Below are 25,833 nucleotides of genomic sequence, written 5' to 3' on the forward strand. Positions count from 1 at the left end.
AACCTCGGAAGAAATTGTTTTAGCAATTAAACAGTTGAAAGTGGGTAAAGCTCCTGGGACAGATGGAGTGACAGCTGTTTATTATAAAAATTTGCAGTTAGAAATGGTGGAACCACTTAAGGAATTATTTATTAAAATACAATCTGGAGGAGATGTACCCTCATCTTGGAGAACAGCATTTATTTCTTTGATTCCAAAAGAGGATCAAGACCATAGTCAGCCAAAGAACTATAGGCCTATATCGCTTTTAAATACAGATTACAAGATTTTTGCTAAAATACTAGCAAATAGGTTAATGCTAGTTATGCAACAAATGATTCATAATTATCAAACTGGTTTTATAAATGGGAGACAAATGAAAAGTAATGTAAGGCAAATAGTTAACATATTGGAATATTTGGGGAAGAACAACCAAGTCCCTGCGGCGCTTGTATTTTTGGATGCGGAGAAGGCATTTGATCGATTGAATTGGAATTTTTTATTGAAAATAATAGAAAAGATGCAGTTTGGAGAGTATTTTACACAATCTATTAAGGCAATATACCAGAAACAAACAGCACAAATAATAATTAATGGTAGTTTAACAGAAACTTTTAATATCGAAAAAGGAACAAGACAAGCATGTCCTTTGTCTCCATTACTGTTTATTTTGACTCTGGAATTTTTGCTGAATAAAATATGTGGTTCAGATAAAATAAAGGGAATTAAAATTAGGCATTATGATTATAGATTACGAGCATTCGCAGATGACTTGGTTGTTACTTTAACCCAACCAGTGCAATCGGTTATAGGTTTAATGTATATAATTAATCAATATGGACATGTATTGGATTTAAAATAAATGCAGGGAAAACAAAGATAATAACTAAAAATATGACTATAAATCAAAAAGAAGAAATAGAAAGAGTAACAGGATTTGAAATAGTAAAGAAGGTTAAATATTTAGGGGTTGATATTGTGACTTCAAATGCAAAATTATACAAGTATAATTACGAACCGTTGTGGCAAAAAATACAGAAAGAGATGGAAAACTGGAAAAAACTACAACTGTCCTTGTTGGGAAGAATAGCAGCAGTAAAAATGAATGTTTTACCAAAGTTTTTATATCTTTTTCAAATGATATCAATACTTTAAAAAGATGCAAATCTGAAGGAATGGCAGAAGGATATCAGTAACTTTGTTTGGGCAGGAAAGACACCGAGAATAAAGCAAAAAATAATGCAAGATATACGTGAGAGAGGAGGTCTCAAAATGCCCAATTTAAGATTGTATTATGAGGCAGCTGCAATTAGTGATTGGATTAATTCAACAGAAGAGAGAATATTGAATATAGAGGGATATGTTTTGGTATATGGCTGGCATGCATATTTATTATATGATAAAAAGGTGGATAAGAATTTTAAAAGTCATATATTAAGGAATGCGTTATTACGTGTCTGGAAAAAGTATCAATATAAATTAAACAATAAAATACCTATATGGGCAATACCCAGACATGCGACAGAGAATATAAGTGTAGAACAAAAACAAGTTGTGATCACCTACAAAGAGCTTCTTATTATGGAAAGAGGCACATTGCAGTTAAAATCTTTGAATGTATTAAAAGAAGAAAGGATAATTCAAACTTGGTTTCAGTATGGACAGCTGCAAGCTAGATGGAAAGAGGATCAGAAAATTGGTATCTTGCAAAATGAGGAAAACTAGGTAAAACAAATTAGAGACCAAGGTCAAATGCACATAAAAAGGTTGTATAACGTACTGATAGAAATAGATTCAGAAACGGAGTTAGTCAAAGACTGTATGATAAAATGGGCACAAAATATTGAGGAACCAATAATGATGGAAACGTGGGAAAAAATATGGGTTAGAAACGTAAAATTTACGCAAGCCCAAAACTTGAGAGAAAATTTTTATAAAATGTTTTATAGATGGCATCTAGATCCCAAAAAGTTAGCTTGTATGTATCCAGGTTTACAATCCAAGTGTTGGAGATGTAAGTGTGATGATGCCACGTATTATCATATATGGTGGACATGTAAAAAAATCAAGGCATTTTGGATAAAAATATGGTGGATTATGCAAAATATTCTTAAAAAGAAGATAAAGTTTACCCCACAGTTGTTTTTATTGGGTATAATTACAGATTGTACGGCTATAGAGATTAATTTGATTTTGAATTTAATAACTGCAGCCAGACTTTTGGTGGCACAGCACTGGAAGAAGGAAGATTTACCTACTATTGAAGAATGGACACTAAAAGTGGTGAATTTAGCGGAGATGGCTAAAATTTCAGCATATTTGAAGGATCATTCAAATGAAAGATATATATTGGAATGGAGAAGATGGATTGACTATATTCAAAACAAATATGAGACCAAAAAGTTTCAAATAGCTTATGAATGAAAAAAAAAAAGATATTTAAGGGAATTCTTATATTTAGTCATGTAAAGGGGACTTAAAGTGCAAGAGGGAGATAGGAGTCTATAGATAGTTTGCATATGTTAGCTTATGTTTGTCAAATGCTATACCCTGTATTTTGCTCTGGGAAGTCCGGGAAGGGGGGGGGAGGGTTAGGTTGGAAGGAGGAAAATTGTTTGTAATTTTTTTTAAAAAAACTTTTCAATAAAAAAAAAACGACACAGGAATTGCAGAATCAAGGGGTAGATTTAGCATGGTAGCCATACTTGCAAATACAATCAAGATATGTGAAAGATTCAAAGACATATGGTTTTTATAAAGAGCCAACAGCATTTGGTCGGATACTTGTATAGACGGATGAAAAATTAATAAAGAAAATATATAGCTACCTGTTAAGTATCAAAATGGAAGACAAACAGCTGAAAGAAATGATGATAGTTTGGGCAAAAATTTTTGGATACACAATAGAGCTAGATAAATGGCAAAAACTCTGGGACAGAAATCATAAATTGACAATACTACTACTGCTACTTATAAAGAAAACCTGTATAAAATGTTCTATAAGTGGCATTTGTCACAAGCAAGACTAGCAAAGATGTTTAAAAATATATCTGCTAAATGTTGGAAATGTAATCAGATACCGGGTCCTTATTATCACATGTCATGGACATGTTCAAAGGCAAAAAAATTCTGGGCGAAAATACATACATGATTAGAGAAAATGATGAAGCAACACAATAGTTTTAAAACCAGAAATATTTTTGTTAGGTATATTACCAGAAAATTATAATAAAGGGATTACATATTTACATGTGCTGACAGCAGCAAGAATTGTATTTGCACAATATTGGAAAAATCATACACCTACAGATGAAAGTATAATCAGAAAAATATTAGACTGTATGGAGATGGATATATTGACAATAATAAAAGATAAGGAAGAAACAGAATATTTTTAACATGGGATTTGTTTTATCAATGGTTAGATAAAAGAGTAGAAATTAGAGGATGAAAGATTACTTATATGTATAAGTAAATGATGCAAGAATTTGATTACTGTATATATATAAGTAAACATTATTATGATTATGATTATGATTATGATTATGATTATGATTACCAGTATGATCATTAATACTTCGTATAAGCAAATTAATCCAGACAATACACTGTATATTAAGCACTTATGTATTTCAAAGAAAAAAATGTATAAATAAATAATTAAAAAAAAGAATATCAGTTATAGCGGTCATGAATATCCAGATAAATATGTCTGTCTTTATGGTAAATTAATGTGTTGTATTGTGATAACATGTGGTACTTTGACTTGGGTTCTCTTGGCTAGATTAGAGATAGCTATTTTTAGATAAGGTAAATTAATTCAACTGAACAAGGAAGATCAGTCTATACTTCTGAAAAAGTTGGAGAAGATCAAGGAGTTAATTGAGTCATCCTACAGAAAAGGACAGTTTAATAAGAAACTTGAACTGGGTGACCTTTCAGGAACTTACTGTGCACAAGAGAGAATCCAAAAAACTGTCTGAAAACAGTGCCCCTTTGCATACGTTATGGTTTGACTTCTCAGAGTTTTCCATTCCAGTCTGTTGAAAGAATTCTGCATTTGCAGCTACCTCTGTAGGAGAAGAAAACACCAAAAAACAAACATGCAATACAAGATCAACTGCTTGCATATATCAGCCTAAATAAATGGAAATTATAAATTGGGAAAACTCCACTAGATCCATTGCTACAGCATGAAAATGCACACAAGTAGTCCTCACCTTATAATCAGTAGCTTAGTGATGGTTCAAAGTTATCACAGGTGCCACAAAAGCTACTTACTACCCAGTTTTGAAGTTCCAACATCACTCTTCTCCCATCACAAGACTGCATTTTGGGGACTTGGCAACTGGCCTGCATTTATAACCATCTGCAGTGCCCCATAGTCATGTGATTTACAAAGGTTTTGCTGGAATCTGCTGTTTTCTTCCAGTAAAAGTAATGGCAGATGTTTATTATTATTATTATTATTATTATTATTATTATTATTATTATTAATAATCAAATTTCTATACCGCCCTACTCCCGAAGGACTCAGGGCGGTGAACAGCCAAGATAAAATACAGATAATACAAATATTAAAAATCCCTTAAAATTATTAAATATTTTGGCTGAAACACAGATTAAAACACCCAATTTATAAAATCACGAATTAAAAATTTAAAAGAGGAGAGTTAGGCCAGACCAGCCTGCTGAAATAAAAAAGTTTTGAGAGCACAACGAAACGTGCGCAGGTCCGGGATCCTCCGTATCTCTGGGGGGAGCTCGTTCCAGATGGTAGGTGCCCCCACAGAGAAGGCTCTCCCCCTGGGGGCCGCCAGTCGATACTGTTTGGCCGATGGCACCCTGAGGAGCCCCTCTCTATGGGAGCGTACTGGTCGGTGAGAGGCTATTGGTAGCAGAAGGCGGTCTCGTAAATACCCTGGTCCGATGCCATGGAGCGCTCTAAAGGTGGTAACCAAAACCTTGAAGCGCACCCAGAAGACCACCGGGAGCCAGTGCAGCTCGCACAGGAGGGGGTCACATGGGAGCGCCACGTTGCTCCCATAACCACCCGCGCGGCTGCATTCTGGACCAGCTGGAGCCTCCGGGTACTCCTCAAGGGGAGCCCCATGTAGAGAGCATTGCAGTAGTCCAGGCGGGAAGTAACGAGAGCATGAGTGACCGTATTTAATGAGTCCTGATCCAGAAAGGGACGCAACTAGCGAATCAGGCGGACCTGATAAAAAGTCCCCCTGGCCACGGCCGTCATGTGCTCTTCTAAAGACAGCCGTGAGTCCAGGAGGACACCCAAGTTGCGAACCCTCTCCGTGGGGACCAATGACTTGCCCCCAATAGTCAGTGATGGCACCCACTGACTATATCGGGATGTCGGAAACCACAGCCACTCGGTCTTGGATGGGTTGAGCCTGAGTCTGTTTCTCCCCATCCAGATCCACACGGCCTCCAGGAACCGGATGGTAATGGCAAAAAATATCTGTTAGCAAACAATGGGTTCGCTTAATAACTGCCACAAAAAAGTTGCAAAATTGAGTCTAGTTACATGATCACCCACTTTATGACTGTTGGGACTTATGACAGTAATTGCCAGGCTCAATTGCAGTCATAACTCAAGGATGCCCTGTATTGTGCCAGTTTTAAAAATTCTCCTCCCAGAGTAGTTTGATGGAAAAATTTACTTTAGAAAGCTTTCAAAGGAAAATTGTATTTGGAAATACACACATACATGCAATATGTATGTATTGTAGTATGTATTATATGTAAGTATGTAGCCAAAGATATTTGGGTGACTTTCTTGTTCTTAATTTTATTGTTTTTGCTAGTAAGTGGCTGGATATATAAGTAAAAATAATACATAAATTGTTTTCCTGATGGTCTCCAATTTTTCCAGATTTTCAATATATTCTGGGGAAAGAGTTCATTCCAAAGATTTTGTAGATTTAACATTTTTATTTCTTTAGTAGAATGCTGTTTTCACTATTTTTGAAAAACTGTCAAAAGCTTTCCTTTCCTTTTCATTCCCTCATTCGTCTGGAGAAATTCTGAAAATTAGTCACCAGATTTCTCTTCCCATAACTTAAGTATTTTCACTGCAGGATTATCACATTGTTTGGATATCGTATATATAGTACTACACTTTAATTTAATTACATGATGCATTAAATTATTGAAATCAATTTGCTTCTCCAGTTCATAATCTTAATACTGATAATGTTGGTTTGTGCATCTCAATATTATTTCCACCAATTGGCAGGGTTTCATACCAGAGTTTTCTTCAGCCCTGTCAGAAATGGCAAGAGGCTGGTTTTCAATAGGATGCAAGGATATATTCTCCCATTAAATCATGGCAGTTTTTTTCAGAAGTTTAAATGTTACAAACTAGGAAACAGAGCCAATTTGGTGCAATGATGAAGGCACCAAACTAGAAATAAGAAGACCAGTGCTTTCTGGAATGCCTGCATGACTGCACAACACTGTGTTGAACAATCATAGTAATAAGTGCTGCAAAGCAGCTGCAAAGCCTCTGCAGAAACCTTCCTGCTTTGAGTGTGCAGGGCATTTCTGCATACTCAATGACAAAAAAGAAACAAGCCTTCAATCCTCCATTGCTCCAAACAGACAACATCTCTTAGGTCCAGATATGAAGCTATATCAGTCTGGTGTAGTAGTTAAGGCATCAGGCAAGAAACAAAGAGAAGTGAGTTCTAGTCGCACCTTAGGAACAAAGCCAACTGCGTGACTTGGGCTAATCCTTCTCTCTCAGGCCTAGGAAGAAGGCAAGGGCAAACCATTTCTGAAAAATTATTGCCAAGAAAACTGCAAGGATTTGTTTATTTGTAAACAATATTTAAGGCACCAAAAAGAGGGGAGAATGGAATAGAAGTATAGAATATACCTCATCTTCTATTTTACATGAGGGGATCAAACTATTTTCCAAAGCACCAAAAGATGAGAAACAATGGATGGAAACTAACCAAGGAGAGAAGCAACCTAAAACTAAGGAGAAATTTTCTAAAAGTGAGAGCAATCAACCAATAAAACACCTTGCTTTCAGAGGTTGTGGGTCCTCTATCACTGGAGGCTTTCAAAAAGACACTGGAGAATCATTTATCTGAAATGGTTTAAGGTCTCTTGCTCAAGCAGGGGGTTGGACTAGAAGACCTCCAAGGTCCTTTCCAACTCTATTATTTTATGTTCTAAATCCATTTGAGCATCATAACTACACCAATTAAAAATCATCATTCTGGGTGTACCCACTCTTGGGCAGGAGTGAGAGAAAACCCCTCCAGATGGAAAACTTTTGTTTAGCTTCCTGCTGAGTCTTTGTAACACTTCATTATATTTATTCTCCTGATAAGCCATTGAGACATCTTTAAAGTTGCTGAATTAGCATTTAAGTCAACCCTTTTATTGTTCTTTGGACACGGCACGCTGTCACTTTCTATCTGCGGATTCTAAAGAGAGCTGGCAGTAAATAAATAATGCATCAGGCATATTGCTTCTTGAAATTTGTTCCTAGAGAAAAACTTACTAAGCTCAGTGATGACAGAGATCCGTTTGGAAAAAGTGCGTGATTGAACTCCAGTTGAATCTTCATTGAATCCCTGTGGATTATCTTTTGATATCAGTGTAAGAGGGAGGGGGAGGGGGAGAGAAAAGAAACAAAGAAAGTCAGGCATAAATATAAGAGGTTCTGAGCCTGCCAACAAATGCTTCTTAAACATTATTTAATGCAAACAAAGAGACATTTCTTTGGCCTTCAGTTCAGTTCCAGAACTTCATTATCTTGGAAGCTTTGCAGAATTACAAATGGGACTCATTTTGTCCAGGCTGTTTTTTTTTTTTCTTAATAAAGAAAAAAGTTTAATTCACTTCTTAATTAATGTGCTGTAACGAATGCAGCTATTCAATAGATTAGGTTGTCTCTGATGTTGCAGTACGGCACTTGGCTTTAAAATTGGAAAGGTATATTTTGGTGGTAAGATGTGTATATGAATGGCAATAAATTCACACGATTAAGTGCAAGGCTTCTTAGCTTTACCTCTCCCCCAACTCTTGCACAAAACAGGAAAGGACTGATAATTACATATATGTAAAACAGACATAGATTAGAGAAATGGTCAAACATGACCCAGTCTGATCCTTTAGGGAAGAAAAACCCTAGACTCCATTTGGTTGAAGTGAAAGGTACTTTTACTAAGAGATGCTGGTTGTCGTAAAGTCAGACAGAATCTGAGTTTCCCACACAACAAGACCAAACCATTTCCTTCAGTGCCCCTATGACCAGTCCAAACCCAGCCAATGCTATGCCATGGGGATGTTTTGGGAATGCTGAGGTGTTTGGGCTAGTAACTTTTCACACTCAGGGCAAATGCCTTGAAGATGTCTGGCATAAACTGGTTCCACATTGATCTGCTTTCATTCAGTTGTCATTCCCCCTCACGAATTCCCACCCAAAACTGCATACAGGTTTATTGCCCATTTGTCCTCCCCTCATGTCTCTCCCCAACCCCCACCAGTCCTTTGATGGCAGGACGCCAGCGTGGTACTAAGACAAAAATAGTGGACTGACATAAAGACAGATTTCACAACTTCTGATCAATTGTGTGAGACCCTCTTTAACTGCTTTTTCAGAGATGGTGCAAAAATTTATATATTCAGTACCAATTTGGCTATTTTATTTGCTCACTGCTTGCCTTAGCCAACCAACAGCATTGCTCATTGGCCCTCTTAAAGGAATATGAACAAAAAACATTGCCATCACTTTCTTTTATTTCTGTTACAATGCTTTAAACTACTGCAACATGATAGGCAGTAGCAACAAACACACATATTTATATATCTCTCCCCCCCCCCATTCATTTCTCTCAAGAAAATCCCAGGAAAATTCTCTTTTTCCCCTGGTTGCAATGACAAATCATTTATCCTACAGCAGTAGTTCTCAGTCTGTGGCTCGAGGACCACTGACAGGCCATAATGTAATCAGAGGGGGTCAGCGAAGGCTTGAAAAAAAATTAGGATTTAAATCTTGCGTTAAGTCTTGGGGGTCCGTGGCCATGGTCTGTGGCCATAAAAGGTATTTAAATGGGCTCCATGGCGAAGAAAAGGTTGAGAACCACTGTCCTACAGCATACTTCCATGCATTCTGATGGTGTATCAGGAATTGGAAAGTTATCAATGTGGAAAATCCATTATCTTTGCTGATCTACCTTAAGAATATCCTTTTGCTTTTTACTAAATTCAGGAAAGTTATCAGGAAGGGAGAGACGCAGATATTTCTGGGACAATTTGAAGATGTTTGAAGATTGAATCTCTGCTTCATCCTGAAAGGGAGATTTAAAACACCTAAAGTCCTCTAAAATGTAAAAGAAAAGGTAAAATTTTTCCCTGTCCAGTCATGTCTGATTTTAGGGGGTGGTGCTCATCTCCATTTCTTAGCTAAGGGAGCCAGCGTTGTCCAAAGACATTAATGTGATCATGTGGCCAGTATGACTATATGCTGAAGGTACACAGAATACTGTTACCTTCCCATCAAAATGGTACCTATTTATCTACTCATATTTGCATGTTTTCGAACTTCTAGGTGGGCAGAAGCTGGGGCAAGGAATGGGAGCTCAACCTGTCATACTGTGGTTGAGTTTCGAATCCTAGCCATCAGCTTTCCAGCTAACAAGCTCAGTATCTTTAACTGCTGAGCCATTGCACCCATCAAAGTCTTCCAGGACACCCTCAAAGACAGTAGGATCAAAAATTCAAAATATTCCAGCCTTAATATTATTTTTGCAGAAATTCCTATTCTTATATTCATATCTTTTGGCCTGATACTCTAAATTGAAACCTTCACATTTGCCTCAAAATGTCCTGTAAATATATATGATAATAAATAAAATCCAAAAAATAAATAAAAATCCAATTTTGTCAATAGTATGTGTGTGTGTGTATGATTTTTATTTATTTATCATATTTATCATATTTAGAGATCACCTGTCTCCATCATAGAATGACATTGAAAAAAAGGACAATTGTAATTATTTCAACACGAAGGAACAAACTAAATTTATGAAAGAGGGAGGAAAAAATTACACACTGGATTGACTTAATCGTCTCTTCTAATTGTTTTTTGACACAAAGCATATACTACCCTGTGCATAAGCCTTGAAAATAAGGGAAACATTCCTTACTTCTTAACTTAAATCCTTAAAAAAAATTGCAGTAATTATTTCTCTCTCCAATATGTTAATGACAAAAGCAAGGTCATACTGCCAAGGTGGTAATAAATTGGATTAAAAGTAAAATTGGCTGTATAAGCAGGAATTTGGGCAGTATTAGACATGTTGGTGGGATTGTTTAGTCAAAAGCTAAAGGAATTAAAAATAGATACTGGTGCATCCACATACTGTAGACAAATGGAATCCAGGGGGAATTGTTATGCAGCCGTTAATCCAGTTTATATGTCAATGAACCTATAGCAGCCACTCAGCAAATTGTAAAAACAGCCTGAAGAGATGAAAGGATTTCACACATGCTATAAGAGGCTCCTAAAGACAGTGAAATTATCAGCATCTCAGAAAGAGGATCTACACTGCTTAAGTCAAATCTCTTTCAAATCAGATTTGACCCCTGATGCCTTAGGTGGACACATCTGTGCTGTTACCTTGGCAACAAAACAGATAATTTGCTATTACTTTTTGTGAAACCTGTCTGCCTCTGCCTCCGTGTCTCTCTCTCTCTCTCTCTCTCTCTCTCTCTCTCTCTCTCTCTCTCTCTCTCTCTCTCTTTCTTCCATCCATCCATCCATCCATAGTATTTATCATCTATCTATTTATCTACCTGTCTGCCTGCCTGCCTGCCTACCTATATATCTATCTACCTACCTAAGTCAAAAATAAACTTATATACAAAAACTAACCAGGGCTGACCATGTTTAGCACCCAAGTCCAGATACAATTGACCACCCACAGCTGAGATCTGCAATTGTTTGTTAACTGTGACCACTTTAAGCCATTTTACTGATTTTTGCATTCATTGCATTCATTTTGTTAAAATATCAGATAATTAATCACAATTTCATTGAAGAAGGATAGGAGAAAACTGAAATGTTGAGGGTAATAGTCTGGGATGAGCTAATATTAATTAAGGTTCCTCCTCCCATTATGGAGAAGAGAAGGACTACTTGACATTTGTGTGCATTTATCATAGGTTTTTGTATTTACTGACATATTTTGGGTGTTTGGTTTTTTAAGAATTTTTGTTTGTACATATTTAAATTGGGAAGTCTTTTGAAAAACAGGAAAAGGTTGATTTCAAGCATGTAATTAAATATGAGTTTTCCAAATGGCATTCATGGAATTCAGCAACTGGAATTCCCTTTCTTTAGTTTTATTCACTAGTGTCCTTTAATTTATTGAGAATAATCCTTCTCCTGCAGAAAAATGTTTAAATGTCCACGATTGGGTCGAACTAATTAAGAATCATTGAGTTTTGCTTTGGCTGTTTTAAAGCAACTTCATTCTTGACACAAATAACTCTGAAGAAAGATATGGGCCTAGCAAGATATGAGAGGTGAAATTTAATTACCGAGCTAAAACCTGTACATATAACCTGTAGGCAATCAAACTTAATATATTCCTTTTTCAAGAAACCACTCCAGATTGTCCTTTTTCTTTTGTTTGTTTGAGTTTTGAGACTCTTTAGATGTCCAGTCCTTCTGAATTTTTAGAATATATTTGAGACTGAGCCAAACTGTTTTTACTTCTTTTGTGTATTGAGACATTAGGATGCTATGATTATGGTCATGTCTATATATTTAACAATCTAGAGCTTATAGATAATCATAAGCCAAAGTATTGTCCTTTTTAGCCAGTGCCTTCACATCAGGTATCCATCAGGTGTATCTTAACAACCTAAGCAACCCTTGTAATTTATGGAAACCCATACTGTAGATATTCCTAAATGTCAAAGGCATATTTTAACCAAAGAACTATCAGACACCTAGGGTTTGCTATCATTTCAAACTGATGAATAGCTACCTCATAGCTTCCCTGTGGTCCATGTCTAAGAAAATATTCTTTCTTCTCTAAAAAAAAAAAAGAATGTAAAACAAACTACTGGTATTCTTTCTCTCTTTGTTGTGATCTGCCAGCAGCCTGCAGAGCTGGCAGCGGAGTCAGACAGTGAGAAGGCTGGGGAGGACAATGGGTCAGTCCTGGAGTCAGGGGAAGGCTCGGACGAGGGCTCTACGTCAGAGGCAGAGATGGGGCCAGAGCCATCTGGGAGCGATCACGGACTCCGGAGCCTCCAGAGATGGATAGCAGAGAGGCAGAGGAACAGGAGGAGCCTGTTCCTAGTGCATGCATGCGAAGAGCTGCCAGAAGGCAAGAGCAGCTTAAGCAAAAAGGACAACTCGGGAGTAAGGCCAGGAGATGATTGGCCCCTCCCATAAGGTTTAAAAGAGCAGCAAAAGCTCTTGGGAACTTTGTAGGAAAGCAACGTTGCTACAATTGTCTCTTGTCTTGCTACATTTGTTTCATGTCGGAGTCTCTTTCTTCTGAACTTTTGCCAAGAAAAGCCTTTGGCAGGATACCAAAGAAGTCAAGGTTGGTGATAAGGCTGAAGAACTGTTTATGAAGAATTTGTTTCGGACTAAATTTGGACTTAATTTGGACTAAGATGAGAATGAAGTAATTCTCAGCTGTTCTAATAAAATATGTTCTAATAAAATATGATTGTGTCTGGTAATAACTACTTGGGCCTTGGTCACAATACTCTTAATCTTTTTTCCTTTCTATACATTTGTGAACATTTTTCCAATTTTCTATATTTTAAAAAAATCAAAAGACAATTTAAGAGGTAATTGTTAAAAAATGCCCCCTCCCTAATATCTTCACCATCAACATACCAGTAAATCTCCTATGTCATTCAAACTCCATTGATTTATAACAATGAGCTATCAGAAATTCGTCAACAGACCCATTTTCCTACATCAGGGTCCAGAGGCCAGCACATTGAATCAAGAATTCCCAACAAGATCTCCCTTGAAACACAAACCAGAAACATTACAAGTTCTGAAAGAACATTTTCAGAAATGACTTTTAACCATTGAATGGTAAAATAGCTCAGACACAAGAACAGATCACAACTACCAAAGAGAACTGTACCAGCCCTAACATTAGAGAGATCAGCTGCCTTGGATAATAACACAGCAATTCAGGCATTATTTCAAAGCCTTCAGACCTGCTCACTTTCATATAGGAGGGATCTCTATGTAACATACCATAAGTTCTGCCCTGCCCCAGAAAATGAGTAGATATAGTGGAAGATCTTATCTTTTTGCCAATGTTGAAGGATCAACTGCCAACAACTTGAGTATATGGAATGGAATTTGCTTCGGGGAGCCACATAGTTTGGTTTGGCATCAGAAAAGAAAAATCTATCATCTCAGCAAGGTTTATAGATTAGTGCTGCTCTACAGTTTATTAAAAAATAATGTTTGGAAAATGAGGAAGCAGAGGACTCAGCCCTTTCTTGCTGATACATCATCAAAGCCATTTCAAAGGCTTCTGTTTATTTCCCCAATGACCATGGAAGGACGAAAGAACATTTTCTCACCCTAGAATGAGGGTGAAGCAATTGTGGATACAGAGCTTCCAAGAATCCCCATCTATGGGATTATGGGAGAACAGACAGATTTTCAGCTTCAGGTTATCCACCTACTGTATAAGATGAAATGATCAAATACCATTGAATGTAAAAGAACGTTCCTTGCCTGATAATTAAGAGACCATTCCAAACAGAGAATTTAGGATAAGTATGACAATTATGTGTGTTTATTCAAATGCATCATATTGAAAAGAAATCTCCTTTGAATAATGAGGATCTCAGTTTCAGTTCCCTGTCCCTCTCATTGAAATTTCTTAAGTAAGAAATAGTGGAAAAGTCCCACTGATGGTTCCTAAGAGCTCCTGTTGATCAGACAGAGGGACAGGTAGGCAAAGAAATTCACCTGGAAAAGAAAAGTATATTGGAAAATAATTCAAAAATCTGGAAGAAAGTAGATGAGAATTTCAGTAAGAAGATTTTTATAAGCAGCTACTCATAGTTGGTTACATTTTTCTTATGTCAATATTTTTACTCCCAAACAATATACATCACCTCTACCTGAAATTTCTCATCTTGGCAGGGTGCTATTACAAAACATTCGTTAATTATATGTTTTTACTGTACATTCGAATTCCAGTATCATATTAAATTGTCAAACTAAATTGTATGTTTAGTTTATGGCAAAGATTATTTAGTTCAGTAACTAAGTTTGCCAATCTGAATTTGATGAAACATGACAGGGTACTAATTAGACTAAAACTGTAGAAAATCTATTTTTTTCCTTTTTTGTAGAATGCTTCAGTGACCCACACTATCTATATATGTATTCAGACACATATAGATAGGAATCCGTATCACTGTTCCCTATTTGTATTATTTTTTATTTTTTTTACATTTATGAATCTCCTGTACTTTTAAATAGGTAGCAAAAAGTGGGAGTGATAGATTTTGGGCATTCAATGAACTCCCACAGCACAGTTTATAACAGAAATAATTTTCAGCATAGTACTTTTGTTGCCATTTTCTTGCAATCTTTTGGGTTTTAGCTTTTGAAAAAACCTAAAAAGCCCCAAAGGTGCTTTTTCAAAAGGCAACTGGAGTTTCTTTGTTTTTCCTTGAAGACATTTTGCTTTTCATCCAAGAACCTTCTTCAGTTCTGACTGAAGACCTCAAGAACTTCAATCATAACTGAAAAAGCTTCTTGGATAAGAAGGAACATGTCTTCAAGGAAAAACAAGGAAGTCCAATTGCCTTTTTAAAAAATCACCTTTCGGACAGCCATGATCTGGATGACTGAGAATTTCCATAGACAAATCATTCAAGCATTTTTAAATGGGTGGAAGGTCTGTTTCTTGTAATAAGTTCATTACAAGGCAACTGAAGAGTGCCCGAGGGTATCTTGCATTTCATCTTACAATCACTTCTGCAGAATCTGAAACTTCCCTAAGTTCGCCACCCTTCAGTTCAGTCCTCTCCTCATCAAGAAATGAGATCAGCCAGGGTTACTGGCAAGTTAAGAAAGCCTTATCAGCAGAGAGTCCCAGCCAAAGCGACTACCTCAGAAGAAGCAGAAGAGGAAGGAGAAGACAATCCAGTGTTCTAAAGCACATGGAGAATGAAGTTAAAAAAAAGTCCCTTACTCTCTCAGAAATTGAGAGTTGAGATTTCAATACAATAGATTTGTGAAATGGAGTTGGGATTTCAATACAGGTAGTCCTCGATATACAACAGTTCATTTAGTGACCGTTCGATGTTACAACAGCACTGAAAAAAGTGACTTATGACCATTTTTCACACTTACGACCATTGCAGCATCCCTGTGATAACATGATAAAAATTCAGATGCTTGGAAACTGACTCATATTTACTTTACTTTATACTTTATTGCAGTCATAGACCAAAGAACCAAAACATCCAAGGCACATAGCTGGTACATGACCAGACTGAAGTGCAAACGGCAACAAAATCAGTGGTGGAAACCACTCTGTCAGACTCACAGTTCATGTATTTTAAATTTTTAGCTTCAATCTATATGGACTATAGTCGATTAAAATTGTACATAGGTAGAAAATACTATATTGCAATTTGCATAAAATCCACACATCCGCACTTTATACAACCATCAACTAACTCAACCGCTGGCAATCAATAAAGCTTATCTCAGTCAATGGGTCCAGCCCATCCCTTCCCCCGGCTCTTACATCCCAGGACTGCAGCAAAAAAATTTGCTACCTTTAATGTAATCTTAGAATCAGTATCATGGAGTAAGAAGCGAAGACTAAGATTTTCAGATAATCCAGGAAATCTTTGGCAAATGGGAGAGATAAGTTCTGACCTTACCTCCCGATAATGGGGGCATGTAAATACGATATGAGCCAACGATTCCGGAGATCGACCATCACATGAACAGTGGGTGGATTTCACACACCCCGAGCACCTGCTATCTAGGACATTCGAGGGGATCACATTAAAACGTGCCTTTAGAAAGGCCAACCTGTATTTAACAAAGAATAGCGTAGAGAGATATTTGGGGGGGGTGCATTCGGGGAGTAATACCGAGAGAAAATGGAGAACATACTCCCGCACCAAGTGCCAGATTCTGTTGTCTTTCAATATCATCCAATTGCTGAAATATCAGCGATTTGGCTGCATCTGGGCCAAGCATAAGGGCTTCAATAGGGGGAATATTTATCTTCATAAATTTGGTGTGAATATTCCGGGCCCAAGGACTGTGGAAGTCATCCCACCATAAGCATTGGCCTAAATAGTAGTCTGGAAGTCTGACCCACAGGGTCAGCCAGTAGCCAATAGCAGATTTCCACAGAATAGTAGCGAGAGATGGTATGCCCAGTTCCAAGCGGATTGTAGCATTGCTCACACAGGGGGGAACTCCCATTAGGCGGCGTAAGAACTGGCTTTGAACTGACTCGAGGAGGAAAATATTTGTTTGAACCCGAAGGGGGGCGCCTATGTAATTGCAGCTATCACCTTTGCCCTATATACTTTCAATACTGAGGGAATATGTTGGGCTCCCTCTGTGTAAAAGAATTGGAGAGGGGCATGCGTAATGGCCTTGGCCTTGGTGCAGAGGGACTTGACCTACACAAGCCACATGGCATTAGATTGGAAAAGAATGCCTAAATATTGGAATCTATGGACCTGTTCCACTGGTATGCCATGTTACAAGGCAAGGAATGGTGGATCAGGCCCAATAAAGAGACTTGAGTCATCAGGTAAAATATATCTCCTTTTATTTGTAGGTTCATCACATCATCACTGGAATGCATCAGGAACTGGAACATGGAGTAGTGTGCCCACCTTTTATACCTGTGGGCGGGGATTCAGGTAAGGAGGGGTCTATGGGAGGAGCTGACCAGGTGGGAGTCTGAGTTAACCCCTGCACTACTGCGCTGTAGCTGATCCCTGGCACGGGTAGAGCATTTATGCCTGACAAATCCCCCTCTAAATGCCTGACCCGTGTCTGTAGGCCTGACTGACTGGTTGGTACCCTGGGGTGAATCTTGAGCTTAGAAACTAAGTGTGAGTGTTGCTTGCCCTGTAGTGGTTTTGTGAGTATGTCTGCGGTCTGTTCTTCTGTGTCGCAGTGTATGGCCTTTATGAAACCAATTCTGGAGAGCTGTCTAACGTGCTTGTACTTTATGTCTATGTGCCTTGACCTTTGCCCTACAGCGTCGGACATGGATATCTCTATGGCGGCTTTGTTATCTTCGTAGATATTTATTGGGTAAGCTGGTTCTCTCCACATGCTGGCGAGTAGGTCGTCGAACCAGATGAGATTGTTGGCGGCTTTGGAAAGGCATATATATTCAGCTTCAGTAGTCGAGGTTGCCACCAAGATTTGTTTGCCTGTGTACCAATGCACCGGACAGTTATTTAAGTAGAATATGTACCCAGATGTGCTTTTGCGGCCTTTGGCGTCTCCGGCCCAGTCAGCATCAGCGTAGCATGAGAGGATGGGTTCTTCGGATTTCTCAGGCTCTAGGGTTAAGCATGCATTGGCACTCTGTTTCAGGTATCTTAGCACCCTTTTCACTGCGTCCCAGTGGTATGTGGTGGGTTTGCTCACGTGCCTGGATAGTAAATTAACGGATAGAGCAATGTCCGGTCTTGTCCAGTTAGCGATATACAGGAGGGAGCCTATGATTGACCTGTACAGCGTGTTATCTCCAAATTCAGGTGATTCATCATGCATGTTTTTTAGGAAGTCCGCCTGCATGGGTGAATCACATCCTTTGGCGTCTGCCATGTTGCACTTATGGAGTAACTCTTCTATTTTCTCTTTCTGTGACAGTTGGAAATCTTTTGGCGTCTGGTTGACTTGTACCCCCAGGTATCGGTTTATCCTCCCAAGGTACTTTAGGGTGAAATGCTCGCTCAGCCTGCTGGCGAAGGTGTTGCGGTTGGCTTCGTGTTTGCTGATGTATAGAATGTCATCCACGTAAACTAGGATGTATTCTGGCGAGTCCCCCTCTTTCCTGGTGAAGAAACAGTTGTCAGCTATGGTCGCCGTGAATCCCATAGACTTCAGGGCCTCTACCAGGCATTCGTACCATCGTTTGCCTGATTGTTTTAGTCCATACAGGCTCTTATGAAGTAACCAGGTGTCCCCTCTGTTGGTTTCTTTGCTGTGGGGGGCTCTGATGTATATCTCTTTGTCTAGTTTGGCGTGCAGGTAGGCGGTCTGCACGTCGAACTGGTGCACCTCCAGCCCTAGTAAGGATGCAATGACCAAGGCACTTTTGACGCTCTCTGTTCTTACGGTGGGCGAATAGGTGTCTGTGTAGTCCTCCGGAAACCTTTGAGCAAACCCCTGAGCAACTAATCTCGCCTTGTATAGGCTTTGGCCCCCCTCTAAGTTCTTGACTTTGAATATCCACCGGGTGCCTATTGTGTTCTTGCCCTCTGGGACTTTGGTGGGGGTGTATACCTCCAGCTTCCTCAGGCTGTCCAGTTCTTTGGCCATGGCTAACTCCCACTTTGCCCTCTCCCCCTGGGGTAGTCTCAGTACCTCTTCGTAGGAGTTTGGCGTAATGTGGTTTGTGTGCACGTGCATCACGTAATCATTCAACCTTTTTGGCAGCTGGTTTCTGGTTGACCTGACAGGCCTGGTTGCTGCCTGCTCAGTGTCATGCAGATATCTGGCCTCTCTTTGTGTCAGTGATTCAACACTTATCTTGGGATGATTCTCTTTCCATCCCTCAACCTTGATGCCTTGGAGGTCGGGCTTGGGCCTGCTCCCTTCCTGTCTATTTGCTGTCTCGTTTTTGTTTTGGGTTTGCTCGATGGGACTATCCTCCCGCTCGGTGGGTACCTCGTTTAGGTGCAATCTGGACCAGTTGGCTTGTTCATGGAATGCCGCTGTTCTGGAGATCACAAACCTATTATTACTGTCCACAAACCTGAAGCCCTTGGTTCCTGGCTCGTATCCCATAAACCTGAGCCTTCTGGACACCTTATCCCCTTTCCTGCGTAACTGCTTGGGTATGTGGACGTCAGCCGTTACACCGAACACATGTAGGTGTGCTATCTGTGGCTTCTTGTTATACATGACCTCATAGGGCGTTTTGTTTATCACACTGGACCATGTTCTATTTAATGTATAGTTAGAGTAGACCAGGGCTTCAGACCAGAAGTGTTGGCCAATGCCCGCGTCCTCTAGGGCGCACCTGACCATCATTTGCAGCGTGGAGTTCCGTCGTTCTACGACCCCGTTCTGAAAGGTGGAAAAAGGGGACGACGTAAAGTGAATCACGCCTTTGGACCTGAGCCAATGTGAGAAGTCCTTAGATAAAAACTCAGACCCTCTGTCGGTCATGATCTGTTTGATCTGTTTGTTGTTTTGGGTTTCTACCCTTTTATAAAACTCTTTGAATTTTTGGAAGGCTTCATCCTTTTTTCTTAAGGTGTAGACGAAGCCATATCGACTATGGTCATCCACTATGGTGAGGAAGTACCTTTTTTTGTAATTTATGGATGGCCTTAGGGGCCCTACCAGGTCCATGTGTACTAAGTCGAATATTTGTTTGGCGGCGCGTAACGACTTCTTGGGTCTGGGTTTTACTTTCAGTTTTGAACACTTGCACACTGAGCACTCGAGGTAGTTTTCACAGTTTTTTATTATGGCACCCTCGGTACAATTTGCCATTTTTTGTATCACGGGAAAACTGGCGTGTCCAAGCTTGCGATGCAGCAGGTGGGCACAGTTGTCATGCATTGGTTTGCCTATTGAGGGTCTCTTTTGGGTGTGTTTGTTGTGCTGTGTTTCTGGTGTCGTGTTATCATCGTTATCTACCTCTCTCCCGCCTATCTGTTCACCTTCAGTCTTGCTTTGGTCAGTGTCTTCTGTGTTCTCTGGACTGGTGTTTATGCTGTGGGCGTAATCCTCATAGAAAGTTATGTAGGGTAACCCTTGGTTAATGGTTACTCTCCCTATGTCCTTCCTGTTCTTGCTAACCTTCACATTGCCTTTTGTGAATATCATCTCAACCCCTGATTCCCTGCTGAGCTTTACTGCGGCCAGGATGTTGTGGGGTATTTCCGGGACTAGTAGTACCCCCTCTATTTTCCCTACGCCTGGTAATGTGATTGTCCCTTTGCCTGTTACTCTGACCTGGTTTTGATCTGCAACTTTGATAGAAAAATCCTCTCTCTTGAATGATGAGAGTAGTTTCTGATTGTATGTGGTGTGGTTGGAAGCCCCTGAGTCTAGGAGCCAAGAGCTGGTGTCTTTGTCCTGGTGTGTGGTGTGTGTGTGCTCCCCTATCCCATATAGGGACCCTGTCCTGCTGTCGCGTGAGCTGTCCCTGTTTCCCTTCCTATCCCTGGGGATGGGTGAGTCTCTACGCCTATACCTTTCATCGGATGTGTGCCTTTCTGTTTGTCTGTACTTATGCTCTGGCCTGCCTCTTTCCCTATAGTTCTTGGGGCAGTCTCTTTTGATGTGTCCCTTTGACCCGCAGATGTAGCACTCGGGTGTGTTGTGTTGCTTCTCTTGGAAGACTACTCTCTTCTCACTCTTGTGTTCTCTGGGAGGGCCGGGGCGGCTCCTCCTCAGATTGTCTTCTGCGATAAGCCTGTTTGATAGCCTCTCCACAGACAGCATCCCTAGGCTAACGGTGTCTAATTGTGTCAGGAAGTTATTCCATGAGTGGTCTAAAGAGCTGATTATCACACTCTTCATTATTTGGTCGGAAATAACTTCTCCCCTAAGGTGTAGCTCTGCCCTGGTACCGCTTAAGGACACTAGGTGCTCACTCATGGGGGTCCCTGGCTTAAGTCTGGTGGAAAAGAAGTCCTTGGAAATTTGTGTGGTGGTGGACACACTCTCACTATAAAACAATCCAAACATTTTCCCTATAATTTCGGATACTGTGAGGTTATGGCCAATGCAGTGGTAAATTGTGGGGGAAATACTGGCAATTAAAAGGTAGAATGCCTTATGGTGCATGCAATCCAGCTCTAAAGTCCATGGTTTCTCAGGGGGGTCATTAATAAAATGAGACATGTTTTCTTTCAGAAACACCACCTGGAGCTGCTGTGACCACTCTAGGATATTGCCCCCATCCATCCTCAACTTGGGAAAGTCAACAGGTAAGTTCCCAGCACTAGTGGTAAAATTACTTACTGCTGGCTGCTGTCCATGGTTCCTTATGTCTCTATAGCAGCAGTAGGGCATGGGAACGCTTGCCGGTAGTTTAAAAGTCCCGCTTTGTAATTTTTTTCTTTTTTCTTCCTCTAGGCGGAAGAGCGCATGCGCGAAGTCCATTTCAGCTCCGCCGTCGCCAAGGAAGGACCTGTTCGTCGCGGCTCCGCTGTAGAGGCCTCTGCCGGTCGGGTAGGCCTCGGCCTCGGCCTTGGGGGTCCAGGTGTGTTCCGGAAGGTGTCGTTCAGCAGCTGCAGCTCCGGAATGAAGATCTCGGTGGTGCTGAGGATCCGGCGACGGTTGTAAGTAGCTGCCCCAATCCATGCGGTCCGGGGTGCGCGGCCTGGGCGATCGGGGGCGCGGTGTCCCTGGGGTGCGAAGGTGGGCTGGTGAATCATCGCGGGCGTCGGTGGCTCTCGGGTGGGTGCTCCGCTGTCCCTCTCCTCGCCTTCCCTTCCGTTTTGGCCTCTCCGGCCTCTCCTTGGTGATTTTGAGGCCTGGGCCGAAGGCGGCGGCGAGGGTCTTCATGGCCCTATCCACTTGCCGCTCACTGGGGGTGTACCAGGGGTCAGAGTCGGATTCGGTTCCCTCTCCCTGGTCACTTTCATCATTGTTTATGGTCCGGCATTTTTCGCGCGCCGGCCATTTTGAATTCTGTATGTTGATTGGTTGGGGGTCGGCCATCTTGTCCGACCACGTGGACAAAGATGGCCACCGTTTCAAATTTGGAGCGGGGCTTCGGGGCTCGGTGGCCATTGGGGGTGCCCTTTTGGGCGATCCACTCACCGAGTCCAGCTCCTCGAGTTCGGAGTCCGAGCCCTCTTCGCTCCTTGCCACCTCGCGGTCGATTATGAAGCTCTGCAGGTCGGCAAGGAGGTTCTTGTCGCCGGCTCGTTCTTTCAGCAGCTGTAGGACGTCGAGTCGCAGCTTCTCTTCCTCTTGATCGTGGTGGTGGGCCCTTTTTCCTTTTTCGATCTCCCCCCTTTCCTCCGTCGCGGTGGCTTTGGGGGTGGTCGAGGTTCCTGCCTTCCCTGGCGAGTCCGATGGGTTGCTTTCCCGTTGCTTCGGAGGTGTCGCCATTCTGCAGGTAGGTATGGGTCCTTGTCTTGTGGCTTGGGATCTTTGGGCCTTACCAACCATCCTCTGCTACCATTTTTGTTACAAGGAATGGTGGATCAGGCCCAATAAAGAGACTTGAGTCATCAGGTAAAATATATCTCCTTTTATTTGTAGGTTCATCACATCATCACTGGAATGCATCAGGAACTGGAACATGGAGTAGTGTGCCCACCTTTTATACCTGTGGGCGGGGATTCAGGTAAGGAGGGGTCTATGGGAGGAGCTGACCAGGTGGGAGTCTGAGTTAACCCCTGCACTACTGCGCTGTAGCTGATCCCTGGCACGGGTAGAGCATTTATGCCTGACATGCCATCGAGCTTCCATTGATAGTTTTTCCTGCTTCTTGAGAAGATCATAATCTTAGACTTAGAGTGGTTAATAAACAGTTGGTTGGTGCAACAATAGTTGGAAAGGATTTTAAGGGCTCTAAGCAGACCCACCCGGGAGAATGAAAGAATCGCAGCATTGTCCGCATAGAGCAGGAGCGGGCACCTGTAGTCAGCTAATCTGGGGGCATGAATATAGTCCAGTTGGACCATTAATGCCCTTCTCCAATCGCTAATATATAAGTTAAAAAGAAGGGGTGCCAATATACATCCCTGTCTGACCCCCTTATTAACAGGGATGGCATTGGGAAGGTCCCCTTGGGGGGTAAGGCGCACTTTTGCCTCCGTTCCCTCGTGCAGTTGGGAGATGAGCCAGAGAAGTCTTTTATCGATGCCCCAGGAAAGGAGTTTGCCCCACAGTTTATATCTGGGAATACTGTCAAAAGCAGCCTTTAAGTCTAAAATAGATTATTTTAAGGCTAGATGGTATAGGATCAGGGCATGGTCAATAGTAGAATGATCTGCTCTGAACCCCGCCTGCTCATGACCGAGCAGACCAGCCTCCTTAACCCAGCATTCCAGCCTGGACAGGAGGAACAGGGCATAGAGTTTCTCCAGTACTGACAATAAACTGATATTTCGAAAATTGCCTGGATTGGAGGGGGAACCTTTCTTATGAATTGGCACGATGATGGCATCCTTCCAGACCTTAGGGATAATGCCTGTTTGATTAATCGCATTAAATGCGGCCGCACGGGTGGTTATGGGCTCAACTCGTTGTGCCCACGTGACACCCCTCCTGCGCGAGTTGCACTGGCTCCCAGTGGTCTTCTGGGTGTGATTCAAGGTGTTGGTTACCACCTTTAAAGCGCTACATGGCATTGGACCTGGATACCTTCGAGACCGTCTTCTGCCACCAGTAGCCTCCCACCGGCCAATTCGCTCCCACAGAGAGGGTCTCCTCAGGGTGCCATCGGCTAAATTATGTCGGCTGGTGACACCCAGGGGGAGGGCCTTCTCTGTGGGAGCCCCTGCCCTTTGGAATGAACTGCCCCCAGAAATTCGTAAAATCTCTGATCTCCGTGTATTTCGCTGTGCCCTCAAAACCTTGTTGTTCCGCCATGCTGGGCTATCAATGTAAAGATTTTAATTGGTTTTAAATGGGATTTTAAATTTGGGGTTTTATAAATTGGGCCCATCATTTAATAATTTTAATTATTTTTAAATTTTGTCTGTCTTTGTGCTTTTAATCAGGCTGTACACCGCCCTGAGTCCTTCAGGAGAAGGGCGGTATAGAAATAAAATAAAATAAATAAATAAATAAATACCTCAGTAAGGACAGTAATCCACCAGTCCTTATGGGCTTGAATGACCTCAGCAGGGATAAGGTCAGGGCCGGGGACTTTGCCCGATTTGAGTTGTTGAATTAGCTTCGAGATGGTAGAGGGGTTCACAGGGGACCATCTAGGGAGTTGTTCGGGAGGGAAATCTAATGCCGTAAAGGATGGCAAGTCTGCATCGTAAAAGACTTGGTGTAGGAAGAGTTCCCATGTGGGGGCAGATATAGAATAAATAAACCTACTAGTTGGCCTTCTGTTCAGCAAACTCCAAAAATCACGGGGATTACGGGATTACGCAGCAGCTAATAAGGAATTCCATCTTAGTCGTTGCCAATTTTGTTTGGCTCTTAAAAGAGCAGACTTATATGCCTTCTTAGCCATAAAGTAAGCGAGAGGAGCTCTTGATGAACCAAAATTTTTACAAAGGATATATATGGATCTCAATCGGTTCCTGGCTTGTTTGCACTGTATATTAAACCAGGGCCCCCCCTTCCTCCGAGAAGCTCTACCAAGGGTAAGAGTAGGGGGCTTAAAGGAGGCTATTAAGTCACTCAAGCAATCCCTAAAGGTGGTCAAGAGCGCACTGGGAGTGGCCTTAGAACTAGTTAAAGCTAGCGGATTTTTAGCTGATTCTTGATCATAAAAGCTCACGTGGGATAAGGCCAAGGTATTTGACCATTTCGATACCATCAGGGATCCTCTGGTATTGGCAGCTATTGGGGCAGCATGAGTAAGACAATTTTGTCGTCTGTTCAGGAGTGCGTCCAAAGTAAGGGGAAGATGGTCACTAAATATCATGTCACCCACTTTAAAGGAGATAACATAGGGCAAAAAAGCTCTTGAGACCAGGACATAGTCTATAGTGCTATTGCCTTTTTTGGCCAGATGGGTAAATTCCCCAGGAATATCCAGGGCACATCTGCCGTTAAGGGGAAAAAGGTCCAACCTGACAGTGAGAAGGGCCAAGTTGGTCCCTGCTCTATCAACTTTCAGGTCTTTAGAGACTCTCCCTTTTATGATCTCCAAGGGGTGATCGTCCCTATTCGGTCCTGTCCACCAACGGGAAACTACCAAGGTTTCCCAGCTCCCTGCTGTGTGGGCATTTAAATCCCCCACCAAGAGAACCAAGGAGTGAGGGAATCTAAATATGATAGTTGTGAGATATTCTTCCAATCCCTCCCACCGCGCGTCCAAGTCCTTATAGGAACTCCCAGGAGGAAGGTAGACATTAAACATCAAGAGGGAGACCTTCCCGACAAAGATCACACTTGCAAGGACATAAGGCTGATGGAAATCCACATAAACTACTTCCGCATGCAGGTCCAGGGAGATACCAATTGCAAGGCTGCCACTAGGATGGCCGCCGCGAGACGAAGAAAGGGCGGGCAGGGATGTAACCTCATAATCACATAAGAGTATATCATTTACCTCCCACATTTCCTGGAATAAAAGGATCTGGAATTTTCTAAGCTAATTCAAAAAGTCTGGGTCAGCTCTTTTTGACGCCCAGCCTGCAATATTCCAGCTCAAGATAGACCAGGGAGTATTAGGGGGGGTTAGTCTTTGACTGTCATTTGGAAATTGCAGAAAGTTGATGAGAAGGCGGGGTAAAGTTTCGGCCAAAAAAATCTGTAATCTTGCCTTGTTTATCCGTTCTAGTTGAATCTTGATTGATTTTGGTGCTATTATTAGATCTTGGCAGATTCGAGTACCTGGGCACATTTAGATTGGAACAGCCGTCCTGACATTGATGATGATTTAGATTTTGTGCAGGTGAATCTGTCAGGGAGAGCACCTGTATGATGTC

At 41.3% G+C, this 25,833-nt stretch overlaps 2 protein-coding genes across 3 annotated transcripts in view; one reads left to right on the forward strand and one right to left on the reverse strand.

Annotated features, from left to right (window-relative positions):
• The window catches only part of KCNU1 (potassium calcium-activated channel subfamily U member 1), a 136,868-nt gene that overhangs the window by 9,681 nt on the left and 101,354 nt on the right, over positions 1-25,833 (reverse strand). For both annotated transcript variants that reach the window (XM_087875660.1, XM_034436890.3), the window contains 2 exons: positions 7,511-7,594; positions 3,930-4,051 (listed from right to left, as the gene is read on the reverse strand). In XM_087875660.1, coding sequence (XP_087731786.1) covers positions 3,930-4,051; positions 7,511-7,594 — 206 coding nt within the window. The remainder of the gene's footprint in view (positions 1-3,929; positions 4,052-7,510; positions 7,595-25,833) is intronic.
• Positions 16,787-22,617, forward strand: LOC148112474 (uncharacterized). The gene is made up of 4 exons (XM_087875661.1): positions 16,787-16,923; positions 21,116-21,189; positions 21,338-21,543; positions 22,475-22,617. The coding sequence occupies exons 1-4, from the start codon at positions 16,860-16,862 to the stop codon at positions 22,521-22,523; spliced, it is 393 nt and encodes a 130-aa protein (XP_087731787.1). The 5' UTR covers positions 16,787-16,859; the 3' UTR covers positions 22,524-22,617.

The sequence above is a fragment of the Pantherophis guttatus genome, chromosome 9 (assembly GCF_059756535.1).
Source record: "Pantherophis guttatus breed Tessera chromosome 9, ASM5975653v1, whole genome shotgun sequence".
NCBI lineage: Eukaryota > Metazoa > Chordata > Lepidosauria > Squamata > Colubridae > Pantherophis > Pantherophis guttatus.